A 24,650-nucleotide genomic window follows, 5' to 3' on the forward strand; every position below is an offset into this window, starting at 1 on the left:
ATGGACAATCCTACATGTGGGCTGAGATATTCTGCTGGTCTGAGTTGACTTTTTATTCAAGGTCTCTTTCTGCTTGGTACAAGGGAGGTGCAATACATTTTAAAATATTGAAATCATGCATGGAATCTTCTCTGACCATAATAGAATGAAGCCAGAAATCAATGGCAATGAGAGAACCAAAAAATTCACAAATATGTGGAAATTGTATGTATTTATACTCTTAAACAACTAGAAGGTCAAAGAAGAAATCACAAAGAAATTAAGAAATACTTGAAATGAGTGAAAACAGAAACACAACATACCAAAATTTGTGGGATGCAACTAAGGCAGTGATCAGAAGGAAATTTATAGTTGTTAATGCTTACATTAAAAAAGAAGAAAGTTCTGAAATCACTAACCCAACTTTACACCTTGAGGAACTAGAAAAAGAGCAAGCTAAACCCAACATGAACAGAGAGAAGAAAAAAATAAATATTAGAATGAAGATAAGTGAAATAGAGAATAGAAAACCAAGAGAGAACTGATGAAACTAAAATAGGTTCTCCAAAAAAATCAATAAAGTTGACAAACTTCTAGCTAGACTGACAGAAAAAGAGGGAGGATGTAAAAAGCTAAAATCAAAAAGGGAAGATATGATTAGCAATCTGACAGAAATAAAAAGGATTATAAGAGGTTATTGTGAACAGTGCTATTCTGACAAATTATATAACCTAGAAGAAGTAGACAAATTAATGAAATATACAAATTACTTAAATCAATTTGGGAGAAATAGATGATCTCAACATACCAGTAACAAAGAGATGAATAGAAAATTCACAACAAAGAAAATTCTAGGACCAGACGGCTTCACTAATAATACATTTTTACCCAACATCCATAGAAGAATTAACACCAAACCTTCTCAAATTCTTTTAAAAAACTGACTCGAAGGAACAGTTCCTCACTCATTCTATGAGGCCAGTAATCACCCTGATACTAGAGCCAAATAAAAGTATCAGAACCACAAAGAGATACCACTTTATAGCCACTAGAATAGCTATTATTAAAAAAATGAAAAAATTGCAAATATTGGGGAAGATGCAGAGAAATAGGAACCCTTGTGCATTGCTGGTGGAAATGTAAAATGGTGCAGCTGCTGTAGAAACTAGTTTGACCATTTCACAGAAACTTAAATATGTATTGCCATATCAGCCAACAATCCCACCTCTAAATATATACCATAAGAATTGAAAGCAGAAACTCAGATATCTGTACATCTATGTTCATAGAGTATTATTCACAATAGCCCAAAAGTGGAAGCAACCTAAGTGTCTCTCAACAGATAAATGGATAAACAAAACGTGGTATAACCATACAATGGGATATTATTCAGCTATACAAAGGAATGGAATGATATATCCTACAACATGGATGCATATTGAAGTCATCATGTTTAGTGAACTATACCATACATGGATGGAGATTCGTATTACATGAATTCATGTACATGAAATACTTAGAATATTCCAGTCCATAGAGGGAGAATGTATGATACAGGTTATTTAGGAGTGGGCAGAGAGGGAATGGGGAGTTAATACTTAATGGATAAAGAGTTTCTGTTTGGAGTGGTAGAAAAGTATTGGTAATTGATGGTGGTCATGGTAGCACAACTTTGTGAATGTAATCAATGCTGCTCATTTGAATACCTGAAAGTGGTTAAATTAGGAATTTTTGGTTTATATATGCTAATACTGTATAAGTAAGTATGTATTGTATGATTCCATGTATATGATAATTACAAACTACCTATGGTGATAGAGGTCAGAATAGTGATTACTTTGGGCTGTGGCTATTACCTAGGGACAAGGCATCCTTTTGAGTTGTTGCAAATATTTTCTGTCTTGGTCTGGGTGGTGACTACAAGTCTCCGTGTATGTATATGTGTACATATATATTCAGCAAATACTTTCAATACAACAGTAAATAAAAAGGAAAAAATCATTTATGTGTCAACTTCCATATTTATAATAAAAGTTAATTTTAAAAATCCATCCTAATAAGTAGAGAACTGAGCTTTAGAATGCCAGCAGAAGCCCAGATTGTACACACCTCTGGGCACATGTGCATAACTCTCTGCTTGTCTGGTCCTAAATTACTGATGGCTTGTTCAGTCTCACTGACCCTCATACTTGGAAAAGATTTTCTTTGTCATCTAATTCAGTGATTAATCTGAAGCTTGTCTACAGCTTTCCTTCTACAAGGCCATTTTGCTTTTGTGAATGGTAGCCCATCTCCAGACTGAGATCTGGCCTTGTCTGCTTATTCATTGGTCTTTCTTGTCCCCTTGGGCATCTTGCAGTTAAGCCAACAATGGATTGTACTATAGCTGCTGACTCTGAACATCAACACAAGCATGTTTTCAGGGGTATTTGTCTAGATATTTTCCTCCCTTTTGAATTAATTACAGCATATTTTCCCAGCAGGAACTATGTTTTCTCATACACATCTTCTTAGCAGTTTCCCCTCAAGGATGAAAGAGGATGTTGCAGTTATTACAAACTGTTTGTGTGCATTCTCAGAACCCCTTAACCCTCCCCCTATCCTAGGTCTAAAACCACTTGTGGAACCAGTAGTAAGTCTTTTCCTACTTTCTTTGTGTTATAGAAATGGCACTGTGCTCTAAATCACTGGTCCATAATCCATTTACTTATTCAACTTGAATTTATTGGTCTCTTTTATGCACCAGCAATGTTTAAAGTATTTAGTGGAGAGAAATAACAGATATGGTGTCTGCCTCTTTATGACTTTCATGCTATTAAAATTATTAATCAAATATTCAGAATTTCTACTATGATGAGTACCATGAAGGAAAAATACTTGGTATTATGAAAGTATAAAATAGGGAGTTATAGTGTCGGAGAAGCCTTCCCTGAGGAAGGGATAATTGAGCAGAGAAAAAATAAAAAATAAACATGATTTAGAATAAGCTAGGAAAAGAGGAAGGAAGGGCCGTTTCAGGATAAGGAAACAACATAATGGCCTTATGGCAGGAAGGGCAAAGGTAACAGGCTACATTCAAAGAACAGAAAGAAGTGTAACTGGAGTTGAGAAAGCAAGAGTGATGCAGCATGAGATGAACCTAGAGAAAGAGGAAGGAGTCAGATAGTTCAGAGGTGAAGTATGGACATTAATGTGAGGAGTGGTTTGGGGACAGAGTAGGCTTCAAATGCGTAATGTTAAAGAGAAGGATAATTGACCCAAGGAAATATTAGAATACATGGGGAATGTTGATGTCCCAGCTAAGATTGGTAACCATGAATTGCCCTGTTGAATGATATTCTTTGAGCACTGAAAGTAGAGAGTTGGACTAATCCATTGGTACTTAGCTAGAAAAATGTAACCAGAAGGTAAAAGACAAGGGAGTTTGGGATACAGAAGACTGCTGTCAAACCTGTGGATCAAGGAATCTAAACTCCAAAGCTGAGTCACAAAGTTAGGAAAGACAGACTGGCAAAAGCAGGAGAGTAGTCAGGAGAAAGATACCCGAGGAAATAAAAAGATATTCCTTGGAAAGTAACTGAACAAAAAGCTAAATAGAGAACAGGTTTTGAGAGAGGGCTGCTTAAATTAGTAGTTTTGGAGTGAAAATGTTACCTCAAGGTTCATGGTACAAACTAGGTAGGAGGTGTTTGAGGATGAGTAGGTCAAGGAGCTAGCAGACCATGTGTGGGGTGGGTCATCCTCTTAGACATTGAAATCACCCAGGGTTATGGCAAGCCTTGAGGTAGAGATGAAAACCATAACCTAGTGCTAGAGACTTTGATGAATGTGGGGGAGTGACCAGGAGGTCACAAATGATTGAAAATTGACCGTAAATGCCATGGTTCTGTAAGAATGTGTATAATTTCTCTGTGGGGAATTATGTTTTCTAAAGGTGAATGTTAATGCCAATGGCCATTGCAACTGAGCATGATTAAATTGTTTATTCCCTATTGTAGCACTTTAACTCTATGATGTAAGTACTTAAACATATCCAGAAGTTGGAGAAGAATTTGTGGAGAAGGGGGTGAGAGGAAAAAAAATAGGGAAAATTGAGACATTTTGGAAGGCCCTTGGGGCCACTGGAGTTTATAATGCCAAGGTGAGGTTCAGCATTTATTCTAAAGGAGTTTGAGAGTCAACAAAAACTGCCATTGTTTTGTGTAAGGTTGTGGCATGATGACAGCTATGCTATAGGGAGAATCATTTGAGAGTGATGTGTTAGGTTGGAGAAGGAGCACAGTTGGGAGCCCACCGCAGAAGTCTGGGTGAGAGGATGGATCAGGCCTTCAGTGAGATCAGTGGCAGCTGGAAATGAAAAAAGGAGGGAACAGAGTAAAATGATCCAGACAGGCAAGCAATGTCTTTAGGACCTGGTTCGCAACAGAATGCAAGAAAGTAGTCAAATATGACAATGACGAGGAAAAATATAAAGGCATAGACAGAAACCAGGACAGTTGGGAAGCAGTTCATGTTGAGGAATTATGTATGTTGCATTTCTGGTGCTGGAAATTATCAAAGGAATGTATCCAGGTGATTTTCTAGGTGAGTGTGAACCTCAGGGAGGAAGTGGACTGAAAAGGCCTGCTGTGGTTAAACTCTTAACCCCAGATGCCCATCTTACCCTCCTTCCTTTTTTGCAGCCCCCAGGGATTCATCCTGCCCTCTTCTCCCCTTTACTTTCTTTCTTCTATTCCATCAAGTCCTTACTGCTCACAGCTTACTTGAGATACTCTCTCCTCAGTTTCCCACTTTTTAGATTTCTCTTCTGAAAATGTTCTATCATTTCATGGCAAGACCCCATCCCATACTTGTTCATGCCTATTTTTCTTTATCCATGTCCCTAAGCCCCTGATGCACCTGCCAAGCTGTTTTGGTGTTGCCTGTTTACATGTCTATTTCCTCCCCCAGGCATTGGTTTTAGAGGACTGGGACTCATTAAAAGTGTCTATATATCTACTCTTTTCGGGGCCAATAGTAATTTGTTTAATGAATTAACTAATTGATTAATAGATTTTTCTAATTTTAGGGTTTTAAATTTTAAAGCATTCATTTTAAGGAAAACAAATGGGGTTAAATAATTCAAAATACATCAATGATCTAAAAAGTCATAGAAGAATTTATAAAAGTTCAAGGACCCTTGCACATTTTTCACATGGCAGTGGTTCTCTCTGGCTTATAAGTAAAGATAAATGAAGCTTGCCTTGGCTTTATTTTGTTCCCTTTTGCCATACACTTTCTAGCAAAGCCTGCAGAAACCTAATCAGAAAACTACATTTATTCTGGGACATGAAAGCAAATACTTCCCCCCTCTCTTGCTCCTGCAATCTCAGCATACATGCTCTAAAGGTCTACTGAGATGGGAAATATCAATATGAACACCTAGGCTATGCATTTGCTCTCCAATAAACTGGGTCTTTTAAATCTCAGCTCTTCCTATTCAGCAACGCCTCTTTCTTTCGGCATCTACCTGGACAATGCCACCAGATCTCCCCTAACTGGGAGACTTCCTCAAAGACGTGTTTGTGGATGAGGCTGGAACTGGTTAAGTAGGATATAGGGGAAGAAAAAGTATGATTTTAGGATGTGGGGATGGCATGCGTTTAACGAATGCTTCTAGGAAAAGGAGCTGGCAAAGAATTGGTCAAATAGGTAGGAGGACACACCGAAGGCAGCGGTATTGAAAAATCCAGAAGGAGACTCGGCAAATACATGGGGACAGAAAGTTAGATTAGTGGTTGCTAGAGGCCAGGGTGAGGGACAGTTAATGGGTGCAGAATGTTTTGGGTATAATGAAAATGTTCTAAAATTAGTTGCAATGGTTGCACAACTTTGCGAACACACTAAAAACCACTCAATTATACACTTTAAAACATGAAAAATAAACTTAAGAAACATGAAAAATGATAAACCAGTGAAACACAATACCAGAGAGAGGAAGACTGATGGAAAGACTAGAGGATTGGTAATTAGGAAGCCAGTGCTGAGTTTTCAGAGGGTTGTTTCAATACAGTAGTTACTTCTCTCTCTTCTTATTACTTCCGTATTAAATATATAATCTATAAGGTTACTCCTTCACATATTTTTATCGCTATTGGATGGCTACCTGATGATTCTGCAGGTTCAGAAATGTGTTTGGTTTGTATAAGCTCAAAGGATATTCTAGATGTGCCTCAGAAACAGTATGTGTGCTCACATTCCATGGATATAGACTATGTCTACCATGCTTGCTGCTGTACTAAAACTAAACCCATATTCCAGCATCAGGTCAGTTCACTGTAAAACTGTCAGTATGCCACAGCTGTCATTACAAAAAACACACACTGGTTGGTTTGACAACAGGAACTTATTATTTCATGGTTTCAGAGGCTAGCAGTCCAAAATCAAGTCATCTGCAAGGCCATGCTTTCTCTTCAAATCTGTAGCATTCTGGTGCTGGCTTGTCACAATCCTTGGGGTTTCTTGGTTTGCCCCTGCTTCCCATCACATAGCAATCTCTGCCCGCTTGTGTCTGTCTTCTATGATTTTCTATGACTGGATCTGAATTTCCTTTCTTTATAAGGCCCCAGTAATATGGATTAAAAGTCACCCTAATTCAATTGGCCACGTATAAATAGGACCTTCCAAGATCTTATTCACAAATGAATCTACATCGTGATTCACTGTAACATGTTCAAAGATACTAGTTAGAAAGAGTTTTAAAATTAAAATTAAAAACATGTCATACTAGAAAAATGTTTGGGCCCAAACATCTTCTAGTATGACCCTAAATGGAGCAGGTTTACTTCTTTGAATTGACAACAGCTTTCAGGAGGATGCTATTTGGCAAGTTACTTGTATTGTCTTGTGGTAGTTGAATGGAGTATTGGTGACCATGTGGACCAGAGCCAAGCACTTGTTTTTTCCTCTGAGCTGTATTTACTCGATTTATAAGCTGTGGGTAACAAACCTTAACCTGATTACCTCTTAAGAGAAAATGACATGAAAATGCTTTGTAAGCTATTAAGCCTTTATAAGTATATTTTAATATTGTTTTAAAAGAGACAATTAAATCCTTTGTTTTTTTTAACTCTAGACTTTTGTAGGATCAGGGCCCTCAATGCCTTGTATATAAGATCACAGGTTTCACATCTGTGTGTATCCTATAAAGGCCTGCCTTGCTCAGTATTTATTAGTTGAATTGAATACTGTTTTAATGAGAAAATACCAGTATCGAGCCATGATTGATCTCTCTGCTGTCTTTGTCTTTTTCGTTTGTCTTATTCTGTTCTTCATTTAGGTTTCCCAAACGAGCCTGCTGCAGTTATTGCCCTCGGCACCATTAAGGAATGGCTGGCCAAGAACCACCAGGAGGTAGGGAGAACAACACGATCAGTTCATGCTGAACATTCAAGATGATACAATTTGAACCTCAATTTCCAATGAGCAAATGAGTTCCATAAATATCAAGTAGAACTAGTTGTTTAGTCAAGGCCTCATTTTGGTCATGTGGATGATTACATATTTTCCTGTAATTAGTTGACTGAAGGGATTGTATTGATCAGTTTTGACTAAAGATGGGAAGAGTGAGAAAGATCAGATTCATTTAGCTATGACATTACATCTCCAGGTAGTTTTAATTGTGTAGAAAGAATGGAATGGATTACCTGAAGACGAATAAGAATGTGGTCCTGTGCTGTTTTCCTTATAGAGTTATATAATCTTTATTGGCAAGGAATTCCTGTTGTATGATAATTTTGTAGAATTCTGCACTGTCTTTATTCATAATGAATCCCTTCCCCAAAGTTGCTTCTGAATGTGGAATTAAAGTGAGTTTATATTGTTGATGGTTAAGTCATAATAACCAAGATTTTTAAAATGAAAGTGAATGCTCCATCAGAATATTAATTGAACCTTTTATTTTGCTTATTGAACAAGATGTTTGGGATGTGTTTAGAAATGATGAGTTGAATTACTGAATTAAAAAAAAGAACAGACTAGTGACACCACAGAGCCTTAGATTTCCGATGGCTGGCAATTTACATAATATAACAGCAAGGAAATTTCATACAATGCATAATCTTGGCATTTTTCCTTCTGATTTTAATTTTCTTTATAGATGTTCAAATGAGCACTGTAAAGACTTGGTTCCACTTTATGATGGGCAGTGAGTTTAACTTTCTTCTTTGGAAGGAGATAGATTATTTGGAAATGTTCGTGTCTGAAAGCCAGCTATGGGCAACTCTCAAGGAGAGTTTTTTTCCTTGGTGCCTTTGTGTGTTGAAAGAAACAGCAGTGTTTTCTGTTAATTATTTTAATTCCAACTTTTCTTAACTTAGTATGGACCTTGTTAATCTCAGGTAAAAGTAAAGACTATGTGACCAAATATATCCATTTTGGTGCTCCCTCTTTCTTTTCATCTTCCTTTGAAAGGTATAAAAAGGCAATTTCAATTTAGGGGGAATGTTTCAATTCCTCAAAGAAATAGAATTTAAAAAATAGCTAGCTCTTTCACATGTATTGTTTTATTTTTGCAATAACCTTATGAAATGCCTAGGAGAGGTACTATTTTCCTTACCCTCATCCAGCATTACGAGGTTGAGTAACATACTCAAGATGGCAGATTCACAAAGCCAAGAGTCTGACCTCATTTTCCTGACTCTAACAACGGTTCCTCCTTGGAATGCCAGGGAAGCCAGTGAGAGTTTGGTACCCCAGAAAGCAGGCCATCTTCAAAATATCTTTTGGTCACTGTCACTCCTCAACTGGGCCATTGACTTTGCAAAAGTATAAAATGTTTCATGAGTGGAAGCTGTTAACAAAGTAGAATGGTGCAAATTCATTGTTTCCAACTAGAATAATAATCAAAGGATATGCCCCACTAATGAAAGTCCAGCTCCATAAATGGAAGTTCAGTGGTGTCATTTTTGGCATGTGAATGAAGCACTCATAAACACGTTTCATCAGGGAGACGATAATGAAAGTTTTACTGATAAGTTCTCTCTAGTTAAACTATTCAGAAAGTTATTTGTCACAGAAAATTCTTAGTCTAGTGTTTCCTACCTAATTGTTTTTGCTCTGGTTTCCTCACTACCTATTCTGTATTTAAGCTGTTCTTTTGCTTTCATATTCTTTCCTAGTTTATTCCTTGTACCCATTGTGGAAAATTTAGACAATTTAGATTGAAGAAAACAACTCAGTTATTGCTGTTGCAACTTACAAATTTTTTTTAATTTTTAAAGAAGCTTTAGGTTACATAAATGTTACATAAAAAATATAGGGGATTCCCATAATCCCCACTCCCTCCTCCTCCCATACTTTCCCACATTAACAACATCTTTCATTAGTTTGGTACATTTGTTACAATTAACGAACATGCATTGAAGCATTGATACTAACTACGGACTATAGTTTTCATTATAGTTTACACTCTGCCCTACACAATTCTGTAGATTATGACAGAGTGTATAATGGCCCATATCTGTCATTTGCATTGTCATGCAGGACAATTTCAATGTTCCGAAAATGCCCCCATATTACACCTATTCTTCCTTTTCCCTCCCTGCAACCTCTGGTGGCCACTGCCTTTATATCAATGATAAAAGTTCTCCATTGCTAGAATAATAAGTCTATAATAGAATAGACCATTGTTTAGTCCATTGTTCATTCCTCAGTCTTGAGGGTTTGGGGATGGTGATGCCTACTCTGTTTCTAATTGAGAGGGGGTTTAGATCCCATGGGGCAGACGGATGGAACTATCTTGCTTGGCCATTACAAATTTAAATATATTCTGTACTGATTCCCTTTTAAAAACTTATTTGAATATGCATTAACTAATTTAAATGAGTTAATTTGAGCACATCAGGTTTTACTAATAAATGAATCATATGTGGTAGAACAAAGATGAAAACTGTACAAATTGATTATCTAACAGTACTGATTTTTTGCTATGTTTTAATAAAACTAGGTTAAAGACTTATGAAAGAGTATTGCTTCTTATTCAGGTGTCTCTTTAGTATAGCACTGTTTTGACATCATGATTGTTTAAGCTATTTATTCATTAATTCACTCATTTGATAAATATTTATTGAATCCTACTAAGCAGCAGACACTTTTCTAAATACCAGGGAGCGAGTACTAAAGTACTAAAGTAAAATCCTTGCCTTATAATATTCATAGTCTAGGAAAAGAGAAACATAAACAGAAATAAGGCAGTTCAAAGGGGATTTTACAAAATGAAACAGTAATTTTACAGTGAGTTATTTATTGGAAGATATGGTTTTAGATAAGGTAGAGATTGCTTTGCAGTTGTACTCTTAGAACAGAGATTTGTATGATGGAAGGAGCAAGTCAAGCCACACAGAAGACTGGAGGGAGATCATTTGACACAGAACAATAAGAGAAAACCCCTGAGAAGAGAATGATCTTACTGTTTGCAAGCTATCATAAGATAGTCAGTGCAATTGGAGCCGAGAGATAACTAGCAGGAGACAAATTAGGAGAAATAGGCAGGGGTCAGATCATAGGGTCTTGTGGTTCATGGCAAGACGTTGAATTTTATTCTAGTTTTGATGCAGTTTTTGAAGGTTTTTTGGTAAAAGAGTGACATCGCTTGATTTGCCTTTAAAAAGTAGGTCTGACTGCTCTCTGGAGAATGGACTGTAGAGATATCAGAGTAGAAAAGGGAAGATCCATTAGGAAATCCCTACAGTAAATTGAGGCAAGAGGTGAGGGAGCTTTGGATAGGAGGAGGTAACAAGCAGCCTGGTTTGGAATGTACGTGGATGGTCAAGTCACAGAACTTGGGGGTTGTAGTAGTTAGGACAGCCTAGCTTATGTGGCAGTTTCAAACAACCCCCAAATCTCAGTGACAGAAAAGAGCAAAGGAGTATTTCTTGCTTGTGGTATTCATATTTATTGAGTCAGCAGAGGGTTCTGGGCTAGTCAGGAGCCCAGGCTGGCAGACACTCCACCATCCAAAATACATCTATCACATGACAAGGAAAGATAGACCATCCATCTCAAATGCGGCTCCAAAGGAATAATATGCATATGGTCCCCTCACATTTCATTGTCCAGAGCAAAGGATACAACCTCATCTAAATTCCAGGGGACAGATTAAAATGTTTTCCTGCCCTATGCTCAGAATAGAGGCTCCTGGCTCCAGGGAGGTGAATCAGATGGGACATATGAGGCATCAAGAATGACAATTAGGTTTTTGACTAGTGCTCTTGGCAAAATTTTGTGCATTTACTAAGATGGAAAAATTGGCAGAGGAGCAGATTTATGTGAAAAACACCCACAAAAAAAACAAAGAATTACATTGCAGATACTTCTTAAGTATGAGATGGTTTTGGATATATAGTAATGATTGACAGTTGGCTGTTGAGACTGAGCTCAGGAAAGAAGTCAGAAAGACTTGGTGAAATCACCAGATTACCATAACTTTAACTTGCATTTCCATTTTAGAATAAGATTGGTTGGTTGCAAAGCAGTAGAAACCCACTCAAGCTAGCTTAGAAAAAGGGGGATATATTATATGAATGAACTATGTGAAAAAAAAAATCTTGAATTAGTGGGCTGGAAGTGGAGCAGACTTTCATAAGTGACTGGAATCACAAACTGTAAAGGCGACAAGAAGCAAGATAGTCCATTTTCATGCTCATTCTTTCTCTGTGACATGTTTCGGTTTCATATTAAAATTTTTTTGTACAGCGTCATCTTTATTCATTCACCTCTTAAATGATGATTTTGTCTGCCCATTCATGGGTCAGTCAGTTTTGTTTGAGGCAAGGTTGAACTTGACAGATAACCTGGTATTTTCTGGGACTCTCAGCGGGCAGGTCCCTAAGAAAGCCAACAACACAGTATTTGATTAGTTTCTATTTATCTTTACAAATCACCTCCAGCCTGTGTGGCTGGCCACTTCCACACCTGGAGAGGCTGCTGGTTGGGCCTAGGAAAAAACATATCCTGTCATTCCACTCCAGGTATTTTGTTTTCCCAAAACCTGGACTGTGAGGGTGCAATTATCACCACATATTTAAGAGGATGCAATAACTTGTGGAAGGGAGCCAGCTGAACAAATAGTACATTTGGAAGAGATGGAACAGCACTTTAAGAGAAAAAGGAAGGAGAATTCTCTAGAGGATGAAACTGGGACTCAAAGTTACCAGAACTAAACAAACAAAAAAACACAATGATTTCTGAATTGAAAAAGAAAAACACATTTATTCTTGAGAAGTGAATTATTGCTATGAGAGGCATAGGTAGATGCATCATCTAACAGCACATGACAAAAAACAAAGAAATGAAAATCATGATTGAGGAGATAAGGAGGGATAAGGACGGACAGACCCAGGGATCAGACGTGAGGTGTGGGCAGAGGCTGATGATTTCCCACTGGCATTTTCAGCAAAATTAAGTATTAAGACTTTCTGAGTTCAGAGGACCCAAAGAAAAGAATATCAGAGTTAACTATAAAAAATTGGCAACGTGTAGCTTGATAACCTTTGCAGAACTGCCCCATTTTTCTCAAGTAGTAACTTTGTTACAGAGACAAGTGAGCAAAATAAGGTGCTGTTATGGAAATGAGTGGTGGAAATGCAGCCTGGCTGGGCACGGCTGCTCAGCATTATCACCTGCATTTTCATACATTCCTCATTTTCCATGCAGTCTTAAAAATATCATTCCTCGTGAAATAGTGATTTTCCCCCTCCACAGCTCTGAGGCACCTCTTTCATGTTTGGAAGTTAGCCTAAGAAATGTTTTTACAGTGCCTGTTCTATTGTTCTATCCAGAAGCTCATATAGCATTGGACTATTGGCCTCTGGGGCAATGTGTAACTTTTTAAGTTTTTTCCGTAGAAGGAAGAAGAAATGGGTGTCCCCTCCCCTAAAAGCTAAAAATGGCCTGATACTGTGAGAGATTTCCCAGTTTGTGGAGATCATGGTCAATGATATAAAATACCCTCAAAGGTACCAGAATCCTGTAGCCCTTGTACTTATATGAAATCTTCTGGAAAGTCATCTTTGTAAGGAGCAAAGCATTTAGGATGAAGATTCTGAGCTTGAAGATCAGTTAATTTCCTGGAAACATTTAAAATGGAAACCGTGAAGTACTTATCCTGGGCTCAGTCATAGCATGAAACATATTTGGAGGTGGGGAGTGCCACCCCACCCCCAGTTATAAAGCAGCAGTTGAAGGACAGAAGCATAGCATTCTGGGAGGCTCTAATTAAAGCTGTGGCCAGGTGCAGCCATCCAGAGTGGAGACATGGCTCATCTGAGACAGGCCCCCAGCTGTATCTTTGTAGACTATTGGAGATGGCATTTCCCACAAGTCTTTCCCATTCAGCCACTCCATGGGGGATTTTGGAATCCTCCCTCCTCCTCTTCCTCCAACCCCCCAAGCAGCTGGCAGACCCCATTGTGCTGAGGTGGAAGCAAATCAATGGGGTGGCCTTCGGCTTTGAAGGCCCTTAATGGATGCCTGGTTACACTTGGAAATAATTTGCATGGAAGAACCCCAGGTCTGTGTTTTCAAAACCTGAATCAGTTTTCTTCTGGTAGAAGGAAGGTGGCAGGTTTGTTTTTTTTTTCCTCACATTGCACGTAGAGTTTGGGTCCTTGCCTAACATAAAATTTCTTTTCACTGTGCTTTTAGCGCAAACAGATTGCTACTGAAAATGTTAAATATCATCTACTTGTTATTCAAATTTTGCTCTGTGCCTTCTGTGGGAAACACGACACCTGGGGTATTGCTGTTTGTCATTTTCAGTGGAGTGCCTGCAGATGAGGCATCCCGAGATGTGTGGAGATTCCATGGGGTTGCTCTGAGATCAAGGCTAGCCAAGGTCCCAGGCCTTACCGTGTGGCCTACACATCAAAGTCAGCTTCAGCTGATGTAGCCAAATAGTAAAACCTCCTTGGAGTTCATAACTGGTGTCCTTCAGAACTAAAAAATATAATTGGTTTGCACTGCCTCAAGAAGTTAACACTGGTGCCATGCTCCCTCCCCTGCCTTCCAACTTTCAGGCACACAATTCACAAAGTATTGAAAAAGCTGAAGAGATTTCCGTACCCCCAGAATAGAACTGAGAATCCATTGACGAAATGCACGTTCAGTCTCCTGAATGGTCGAGAATGCTGCTTGCAGTGCTAATTGGACAAGGTCAGGGACATGGCCACTTGTTCCTCATTATGGATCACAAAGGAACTGCTGCACTTTGGCTTCTGGTGCCAAGACTATTTTTCCCCCTTCTTGGCACAGGCCTTTGAACATATGCAGTGTTAAAAATTGTTTATCACTTTTATATCAGAATCACATTATGGATCACTGAAAAAAAAAAGTACCCAATATGTGGGTTGTCTTAAGTCACTTAGATCAAATGCATTAGGATCTCTGTGGTTCTTTAAAAGCAGACTTAAATGAAACATGAAATGATGCTTTTATTTCTGATGGGAAAATTATATCCTTCACCCCAAGCTCCAATTCCTGTGGACGATTTTTTATGGAAATGCAAAATGCATAATACACCTTCAATGCAAGGCAGGGGTGTGGTCAACATTCCAAGATGTGGAAGGAGTGAATGGAAGTACTCAGTGCTCACCCTGGGGGAATGGCTTTTCATGTCTGCAAATCTTGTCTGAATATCTATGCCAACCTTCATTTTTGGTGCACTATAAAGGCTTAAGCATGTGTATTTGGAAAAATAATTCAGTCTTTGAAATATTCACATTCTGCTGGAATGTGGCTATGGTAGTAATCATCATCATCCTAATAGGCTGCTATAAAAACGTATCCTTTGACTAGTCCAAGTGTATTCTTCAGGTGGAAACCATGATGATCATCGGCTATGACATAACTAAAGAAAATTATTCCCAGACTTTGTACATATGCTATGCTGTTTTTGTTCTTTAAGAACCCTGATGACTTGTAAACACTTCGTCTCTCTTCCTTTCTTTCACACCCACACCCATCCACACACACAAATACACTATGCCTTCCCATTCTCGAGCTGTTCTTGGCCAGTTTCATGTTGACTAGTTGCATAGATGTCTGAAGTGGGCTTTCTCTGTTATGTGCTCTGATTCTAAATTCCCCTTGTTAGTGTGAAACCGAGGCCTCATGGATGCTTCTGCTGTTCTTGGTGGGGGTGGTCAAGTGCTTGGGTGTCACCATAGACTACCGCATATCAGAGCTTGCAAAGTGGAAAATCCACTCTGTTCTAGGATCTGCTCAAAACTGGCAAACCCCAGGGTCCTGGAGCCAAGAGGTAAAGCCCCTTGATGTCGGCTCCATGTTCCATAACCCATTTTCCCTGCCAGTAAGAACCAGGGGCTTCTGAGTCATAGAAATTTGCTTCAGTTAGTAAGCACATCTGCAGTTCTCCAGGGTGCCTAGGATGGGATGAGCTTTAATGAGACAAGATTAGTCATTGGGGGAAGGTTGCCAGAGCGCCCTCCCCCGCTCTTACTTCTTAGAGCTCCTCTAAGTCCAGTGCCTTTTGTTTTCTCCCAGGAGGAGATGTCTGACTAATCAAGGCCCAGGGTACTCCAGAGAGACAAAACTATAGTCCTATGTGTATCAGGGGTGACTTGTTGAATTCTGAGCTAATCTATAATCAATTGCCTGTTAAGCCCTCCATTACTGAGTACCCCATCCATTATGTCTCCATTACTTTTAGATAAACAAAATGGAGTGTCAGGTGGTGAATAGGGAAGGTGAAAAGAACATTCTGTCTAGGGCTGGGCCAATTATGTGCAAATAGGTATGTGGGAAAATTCATATATACTGCCACTAGGACTGGGCCTTCTAGAAAGACTTCTAGGATATGTAAGGTAGTACATGGAAGAGCTAAAAAGGAAAGAGAAATCAATATTTAGCTAGCTCCTGATGCCTCTCATGTCCTGAATTTGGCCCTATAACACCTGCTATTACATCGTCACAGAACTCTCTACAAGGTATTTTTATCTTTACTCTCACAGATATGGGAATCAAAGTTCTCAGCGGGAAAGGAAATTCAATTCATTAGGTCATTTAGCTGGATACTTCCATGTTCTAGTATAGCTCTGCTTGGTGCCCAGTGCTGATTAGTCTAAGTTTGGGCATCTTATCCTAACTTAGCCACTCAAAATACAAATGGAATCCAAAATAGGTCACTTAGTCTTTTCCTGGGATTTCTTTGCAAACTAGAGCTGGGGAAAGAAAATTAGGGCCCACTTTGGTGGTGAAGCTGAGAGATGTGGAGTCCAGGAATTGCCAGCTGCCATGTTTCCTGCCATCTGGAGTGTTCTGCTTTAGGAAGATAATTTTCTGAAGATATCACAGATTGTTGAGCATTTGGCAGAGTCATGGAGCCCATTCTGTTGATTCGAGTGAAGAAACAAAATTGAGGCAAAATGTGGTATATTTTATCAAAAAGGAGTGACCGCCCATTTTTAGTTTTATTTTTAAGAACTCAAGCTAACAATTCTCAATTAGGGAAATAGGAGGTTTGATAATCACTTGGAGGACCCCCCACCCCCACCCCGCAAAGTGACACATTTTAATTTACTTTACCGCTTTCAGAGCCTCCTTCATTGCAACCTGGTGGTAGGAAACTAAGTTTACAGGGAAGCCTGCAGCGGTCAAGAAGTATTATGGGACATGTGAGGTAAGCACCCTCTGCAATTAATACTTCAGTGCCCAGATCTTAAAAAGACCAGAAGGATGTGCTTAGATTATATGGCGAGGATGTTCTAGGTTTGGGGCTGGTGTTTTGAGAGAGCATGGCTTAGAGGTCCTTAAGGCTATGCAACATCTTCTTGGTCTGCAGGTCTGTAATAGCAGCTCAGTGCCCCTATGCAGTCAACATGCGAGTTGTGGCTCCTGGAAGAAGTGTGGGGCAGTAGTGCACCGTTCACATGCCCAATGCTGGCTGTTCTTATCCCAAAGAGGAGGTTTGGGATAAGGGTTACAACACTGAATTAGAAATCATAAAACTTGAGTTCTTTTTTTTTTTTTTAAAGATTTATTTATTTATTTAATTTCCCCCTCTCCCCTGGTTGTCTGTTCTTGGTGTCTATTTGCTGCGTCTTGTTTCTTTGTCCGCTTCTGTTGTCGTCAGTGGCACAGGAAGTGTGGGCGGCGCCATTCCTGGGCAGGCTGCTCTTTCTTTTCACGCTGGGCGGCTTTCCTCACGGGCGCACTCCTTGCGCGTGGGGCTCCCCCACGCGGGGGACACCCTTGCGTGGCAAGGCACTCCTTGCGTGCCTCAGCAGTGCACATGGCCAGCTCCACATGGGTCAAGGAGGCCCGGGGTTTGAACCGCGGACCTCCCATATGGTAGACGGACACCCTAACCACTGGGCCAAAGTCCGTTTCCCAAAAACTTGAGTTCTAATTAAATTCTTTCCCTCTCTGTGTGGCCTTAGGCAATTAAATCCATCCCCCTGAACTCAGTTTTCTCATCTGCAGAATGTGGGGCATAGACCACATCATTTCCAGCTCTGGGATTCAGTGCCATTGACTTTTGTCTCCTGAAGCAGTCCCTCTGATGCAGTCACAGCCGTCATTTTGTCCATCTCACAAATCAGATCAATAGGAAACTTTGCTCTTTCTGATTCTCCAGGCTCCTTGGGTCAAAATACCAAAGATCAACCCCATTTGCATGTGCTCTCTGGATGCCTTTAAGATGATCTCCAACCCCCATATGGATGTATTGTTAGTCATTAGTAACAACTAGGAGCCATTTAATGTAATGGAGAGGCCACTGCCATGTTGCATTTCTGTCAATGATCTGGATCATATAGGATGGTTCCTAAATAGCCAACACTTGAAACTGCTTATGAAACAATCTGTTGATTAGCTAGATAAAGCGACAAGTTTATAAACAGACAACCTCTGAGCATGTGGTTGGAGTTATGTCAGAAACAGGCTAAACAGGCCCTGGCCCTCCTGCCGAAGGCCATTTTAACAGCCGTTTTCCTTAGCTCAAAGCATGTGTTTTCCTTCTTCCTGGGGAGATACAAAAAGCAATGGTTTGCTTTGCTCTCCTCTTAATTAGGTAGTAATCATGTGCAGCCCTGACACTGTGATCTAGCTCAACCCCGGCAAGAACAAAAAGGGTACCTTCTCGTTTGAGTGGAGTTAAATGTTTTGCCTGCTGAGGGGCAATGGTCTCACTGAAGTTCTGTGTGAGATGAAAGCTGTTGCCAGAGCTATAGCTGTTTCACCATTTATCCAATGGCATCTAGCCAAAGAGGGGACCCCCATGGAGACCAGGCATCCTTTGATGATGACACTGCTACTCACTGTGGTAAGAAACACAAGTAGGACTGGCAAAACCATTGCTTCTTCCATCTCTAGGCTATTCAATAGAAAATGTACTAGAAAAACTGTCAGAGTGTGGACTATGGAGATATAATGTTAGCTTGAGTATGGATAAAAGTTGGATTGGAGGACATAGCAGTAGACTAGCGATGCAAGGGCATGCTAATGTGCCCTGTTTCAGTCAGACCGAGTTATCCTCATTTTTTTCGTGTACTCCTTAGAGGTCCCTGCACATGGGAACTTGGCAACAGAGAAATAAGCTTTACATTTGGTGTTTTTCAATATAAAGCTTACTTCTTTACAATGTAAAGCTACACACCAAATGTAAGAGAAGGACTATGATTAGTAGTAAGATTTTGACAATATTCTTTCCTAATTTGTAATGTCTCACGACAGTGCAAGGTGTTGGTGGAGGGTTGATATATGGGACCCCTGTATGATGTTATGCATGTTTGCTTTGTAAGTTCACAACTTTTACTATACACATAATTGTTTAAGTATGTTCATATATAAATGATATAAAGATAGTAAGAATAGGGTTGGTTGGGGAAAATACTTTATTAGTAGTAATATTTTGACAATGCTGTTTAATCATTAGTTAAAAAGGTTTAACAACAATGTAAGGTGTTGGTGGTGGGGTGAGTTATGAGAGTCCTGTATGATGTTGTATATGTTTGTTTTGTAAGTTCACAACTATTACTAAACACTTATTGTTTATATATGTTTATGTATGAATGATAGACTTCAATAAATTAATTTTTAAAAATGTAAGTGAAATTATCAAGATGGAATTAGATTAGTGGTTATATAGGGCTGGGGAAGGATAGAGGGATTGAGAGGTGATGGTAAGTGGTATGGAGTTTTTCTTTTTAGAGTTTCGAAATTGTTCTAAATTTCCAATTTTCTAAATTTTTTTGTGATGATGAATGCATTGTGATTATATTAAAAGCCATTGATTGTACACTTTTGGTATTGTATGTCATTTGAATATGTCTCAATAAAATGGCTTTAAAAAATAAAATTTAGAAAAAGAAGTAAGCTTTAGTGCCTTAAAGCCACACCAGGGAACTTCAGCTTTTTAATGAGACTCCTTTGCATGAAGCCAGGACTAGAAGGAAACTGGAGGATTTACAGTTGCCTGAACCTGTAGTGAATCCAACTTACTGAAACCTGGTCAGAACAAAATGCTCACACTTGTAATCCCAGGTCTGGGGGCCTCGGGCAGTGAAGTGAGGGCTCAGGTAGCTCCTGAACGATTGACCTTAGATTTGGGTCTGCAGCAAAGATTGCAACCACCTAGCATGTGAACCGCTGGGAACCAGGGCACATACAGATTCTGTTATGTGTATTCATTAATAAAGGATGGAGATAAGGAGAGACTTAATATTTTAAATGATGCAAATAATTTTCACTTCTCACAATAAATTTTCTAGTGAAATGAGATAAGTAAATTCATTTTCCTTCCATTTGGTCCAAATTCTCATGTGTTTCTTAGCTTCTTTCCGCATTGTGATGCAAGTACGTAAAAATTTTTCTTTTTGCTCTAACTGTGGTCTTAAATAAAGCCAAAACTTCATATTTTGTTCAATGGGGGTTTATAGAAACTCCGGTAATCTCTCCTAATGCTGGAGGAAAAAAACTGGCTTTGATGGACTTACTGAGAAAGGATGTGGCAGTTTGCAACATGAGCTTTCTTACAGGACTTTCAGGCGTAATATTGCTTGCGTGGTATTATCACTTCATGTGCCGACTTTAGAGCCTGAACATGGCATGAGAATAACTCCACTGCATATTTTTTCTGTGATAAAAATGTTGGCTATTTCTAACCAGCAGAATACCCTTAGTCTGGGCTGCTTTTCCTGCCCCGTTTTGCACTGAAGCGCACCCCTAAATCATGTGGGCATTGCCTAGCTTGTCGGTGAGAGGCTGGCCTGGGAATAAAGAGAAACAAGGAGAGGTCACAACCACTCTGGACTGTGTGCATGATCCTCATCTGTAGAATAAGGTGAAAATCACCTTGGGAAATGGTTAAATAAGATACCTGGGGCCAACCCCAACCAACTACAGTGGAATATCTGGAAGGAACAGCTTGCTATATTTTTTAGATTCTTCTAGCTAGTAGTAAAAAGTGTTAGACCACTTGCTCTGAGAGAGATGTTGGAGCTAGAAAATACTATTGGACAAGCTCACATTTACTCTCTTCAATGCAGGACAGGCTTTGCTAAGTGAGAACTGTGAGTGAATCCTCCTTTCAACCAGCTTGCAGGTGGCCTTCCAAGGAGAGGTTAGGATTATAGGGTGGGCATATTATTTGGAGAGTACCTGGATGGTCACCACCACCTTCTTACTAGTGAGTGCTTGTTTCTTCAGTCCCATATTCCCCTTTGGACTGGATAGACCCACATAGCTTGATGTCTACATGTAACATGTAATCTCTACTCGTGTTAAGTATCTATGGGAGTTGCTAGACAGTTTTCTGTGGCACCCTTCTCATAGTAGGAGCCTTTTGCTTTGTTCTAGAAAGCATTCCAATATATTTCCAACTCACTGTCTACAGTAATCACTGTCTCTCCATATATGCTCAGATGCCTCCATGCATGAGATATATTGAATAAGTTACTAAAAGCCATCAACAATTACCACTGAATTATTGTTTGAGTAATTATTGTAGCCAGATTTAAAAATGAACCAACAGGTCTATCTCTTGGACCTTGTATTATTACATTGGTTCCTTAAAAACCTTTTGAGAATAAAGAGCTTGGTCAGGTGAAGCAAATTAACTCTCCCTGAGCATGAGGGCACCATTTAAACCATTTAGCATGGCTGCCAGAGATTATTTTGTGGTTGGCACCCCATTACTCTTTACAGGAACCTGTTTATACCACCCACCTGTGGATATGCAACTGGGTGTCATCAACGTTGTTCCCGAAATTCCCTGCCACTGACACAACTTTCATTAAGGAATCAGAAAATGAGCCGTTCTACTAAAACTCATTGCTGAAAATCTTTACCACCTTAATGTATTCTGCTGTTCAGAATTTTACTCTGAAAATAATTATAGCATGCTGGGGTATGTGTTTGACAGTTCAAATTGAGCTACAAATGACCTGGGTGTGCTTTAGCTAAGCACAGGGCAGCTTAGGAATGTATTAAGTTGAGTAATCATCTCATATGTTTTTCTCCCGGGTTCAGTGACACTTACAAAGTTCATTTTTCTAAGACATTTTTCTCTACAAATTTAAACTCCAGGGAAATAGGAGCCATATGTTACTGATTCATTTGCACTAACTCATCAAAACGTTCTTTTCTTTATAAGTTATTGGATATCTATGGAGAATTTTGAGTGTTTTTTCCGTAAATTCTTTTAAGACTTTTTGTCTAGAGACAGGAAATGGCCATTTGCCAGGAGTAAGTGAACCCCCCAAATAGTCACGTTCTGTTCAGGAGGCAAAGGGAAAGGAAATTCATTCCCCATTTTCTAAGTACACTTGACTAACAGGTTTTCCATGGAGGGTGGAGATAAATGTACACCCTGGAATGTGTTATTAGATTTACTAAAAGTGTAATTAAAGAAATTCCATGAGGTGAATGCAGCAGGAATGGGATTTAAATCCCTCCTCACACCTTATCTGTGAAACTCTTAAGAGCTGTTGATTCACTCAGCTGCTTAGACCCTTGAACAAAGTGAAACAAAATATCTTCAGTGTGCATAGTACAGGATGTGTGTGTGTGAGTGTATGTGACACAGAGAGACACTTATCCAATCCCTCCTTACAGGTCCTTAACAATTGTCCATATTGAATTCAAGAGACGTACCTTTGCAGAGCTAAAATAACATCGTATCCTGCTTCATCACAGATGAAGGTGACCCTTTTGGCCAACCAAAATTAGCCAAGCATAACTGGGTTTTAAAAGCAAATCAATTTGAACTTGGTCTTTCCCTAACTAAAAACAAATATAAATTTCAAAATCTCACAGGTTTTGGGTTATCGAAGAACCTCACTTGGATTTAATTCATTGAATTATGACAACAATCCTATGTAGTAGGCATTATAACTATTCCCATTTTATAGATGAGGAAACTAAGACAGTTATTACATACATTTTCAAAGATTACACAACAAATAAATGGCAGAGCTGGAGTTTTAACTCAGGGTTCCAGTTCATATCTGTGATCCTCAAAAGTATTTTTTTCCTTAACGATTAGTGTGCTCTATCTGATTTTTTCAATGCTCAAAAAATTCACTGCAGTCTAATTCAGTTTTCTTCTGCCATGAGCCCATGGTAATCTCCATGTTAGTGCTCATACCATTTATGTAAAGTTATGTTTTATTTTTTGTGTGTGAAATGGGTAAGTGGGTGCATGGTTTACTCAACTTTAATTTCCCTGCTCCAGCATAGTGCCAGGCCTTTACTCATTATAAAATGGATGAAATAAATTTCAAATAGGCCCTGTTATTAACTGCTTACAGCTCTTTTAGGCTCCCAAAACTTCATGTGATTAGGCACAAGAGCTAAACAGAAGGTTGGGACACCAGTATTTCTGAGCTATGGATATTGCCATTACTTAGTTGAATTTGCTCAACCCATAAGCCCATGGAATTTTTGAGTCTCACTGTGAGTAGGGAGGCCCCTGTGCTGGCTCTGCTTTCTGAGTGAAATGCTCTGCTCTTGTTTAGAGTGCATGGGTCCTGAGGTGGCAGTTCTCTCTCCTTAGTCCTGTCATCTCTGCTCAGATACTGTATCTCTGGTGAAATGTTTTCCTATTCCTCACAGATTCTGTGCCTTTTCCTGTGGTTGTGGACTGACTTGAGGACAGGTGCTGTGCAATTTCACCTGTGAGACCTTATTTTTCTTTTAATCCAAGAAGCCTAGCACGTAGAACATTGTGATAAAATCATTAATGGACGCACTTATTTCTTGTGATTATGAAACTGAGCATGCATGATGGCTTGCACATCTGACTCATACAGACCTTCTTCTCCATGTCAGTTTTTGAGCATGCTAAATAGGTTTTAATCTGTATTTCAATGGTATTCCAAATTAAGATTCATGCTTTGATGTCTCCTCTCCACCCCCACATGAACACAGGGGTTGGAAACCTGCCCTAGCACGCAGGGCTCCCGGCAAACCCCACGCATGGCTTGGGGCTGGGGGAAATTCTGCTTTACTCCTTCCTTCTTCTATGGATAGTTGGATGGAGGGGTGCTGGGGTTAGGCAACTGTAGGCTGTTGTCTAAAATGGGGAGTTGATTCTCGGGACAAACTGGAGAAAAGCAGTTGGAAGTTCATTCCCCACACCTGAGCCCTGGACAGCTTGTTCTGTAGCTGATACGCACAGCATTTAACCCCTTTCCCTACCTGCCCTTCTATTTCCAGACGAAGGCTTCTGAGATTTTAAACACCAGGGAAACTTGGCCTTTTAGGTAGCCACATTATCATTCTTTCAGTCTATCCACTTTTACATCTTTTTTCTTTTTTAGAAAAAAAAATAATCTACCCAATGATGTCGACATTCCCATTTTCAAAGTCTGATGGTATCATTTTTTAAATGTCATTTATTTCCACAGGTAACCCTTTTAGGGAGGAAAATATGTTCCTCAAAAAGCGCCGGCCGCTTAGATCCGCGTTTAATTCTCTCAAAAGCAGCTCGTGTTCTATTTATTTATTTAGCCAAAACTCATTGAATAGCTGGTATGCCACAGGCATTGCACACTGTTTATGCAAAGATGGTTGATGCGGTTCTTGTTGGAAGAAAGCTTATCTGATGGAGGAGACAACAGGAGCAGACAGTATGACCGGATGGCGTGGTGAGGGTTAGGACTGAGGGTGCCCACAGAATGTTGGGAGGGGCTGGGCTGAGAGAGGAGTCCGGGAAGCCCTGAGAAATGGGAGCCTGAGCGCGCTGGTAGTAGCTTCTCCTGGGACTTATGTTCCCTTGGAGTATGACCCAAAGGCATCCCCTACCACAGGGCTTCCTGACCCCTGCTCCACAGTCTCTCCAGAGGTCTCAGGGAGTTCGTGAACTCTGGGATGTGCACAATCCTTTCCACCAGCCCCTGACTGAGATCTGGCACTTTCTTCATGACTGCAGCCACAAACCGCAGTTGTATCAGCAGATCCTGTGACTTGGTAGAAATCACATACTTCCTATCACCTGGCAGGTGTTGCCGAGATCCCCAAGTACTCATTTTGCCCCCGGGACTTACCATTGTGGAAGTTATTTGACCCACTACTAGGTCTCGTTTTTTAACGTGTTAATAAAGAAACACATGTATTACCAGAGCACAGATTTCCTCATAATTATCTCAATAAACTTGTTTCCTTTGTTATCTTTT

The 24,650-nt window shown here is 39.6% G+C and overlaps 1 protein-coding gene across 4 annotated transcripts in view; it reads left to right on the top strand.

Moving 5' to 3' along the window:
• The window catches only part of MACROD2 (mono-ADP ribosylhydrolase 2), a 2,160,736-nt gene that overhangs the window by 1,536,323 nt on the left and 599,763 nt on the right, over window positions 1–24,650 (top strand). For all 4 annotated transcript variants that reach the window (XM_058287576.1, XM_058287574.1, XM_058287575.1 and 1 more), the window contains one exon: window positions 7,298–7,371. In XM_058287576.1, coding sequence (XP_058143559.1) covers window positions 7,298–7,371 — 74 coding nt within the window. The remainder of the gene's footprint in view (window positions 1–7,297; window positions 7,372–24,650) is intronic.

This window comes from Dasypus novemcinctus, chromosome 24, assembly GCF_030445035.2.
Source record: "Dasypus novemcinctus isolate mDasNov1 chromosome 24, mDasNov1.1.hap2, whole genome shotgun sequence".
Taxonomy (NCBI): domain Eukaryota; kingdom Metazoa; phylum Chordata; class Mammalia; order Cingulata; family Dasypodidae; genus Dasypus; species Dasypus novemcinctus.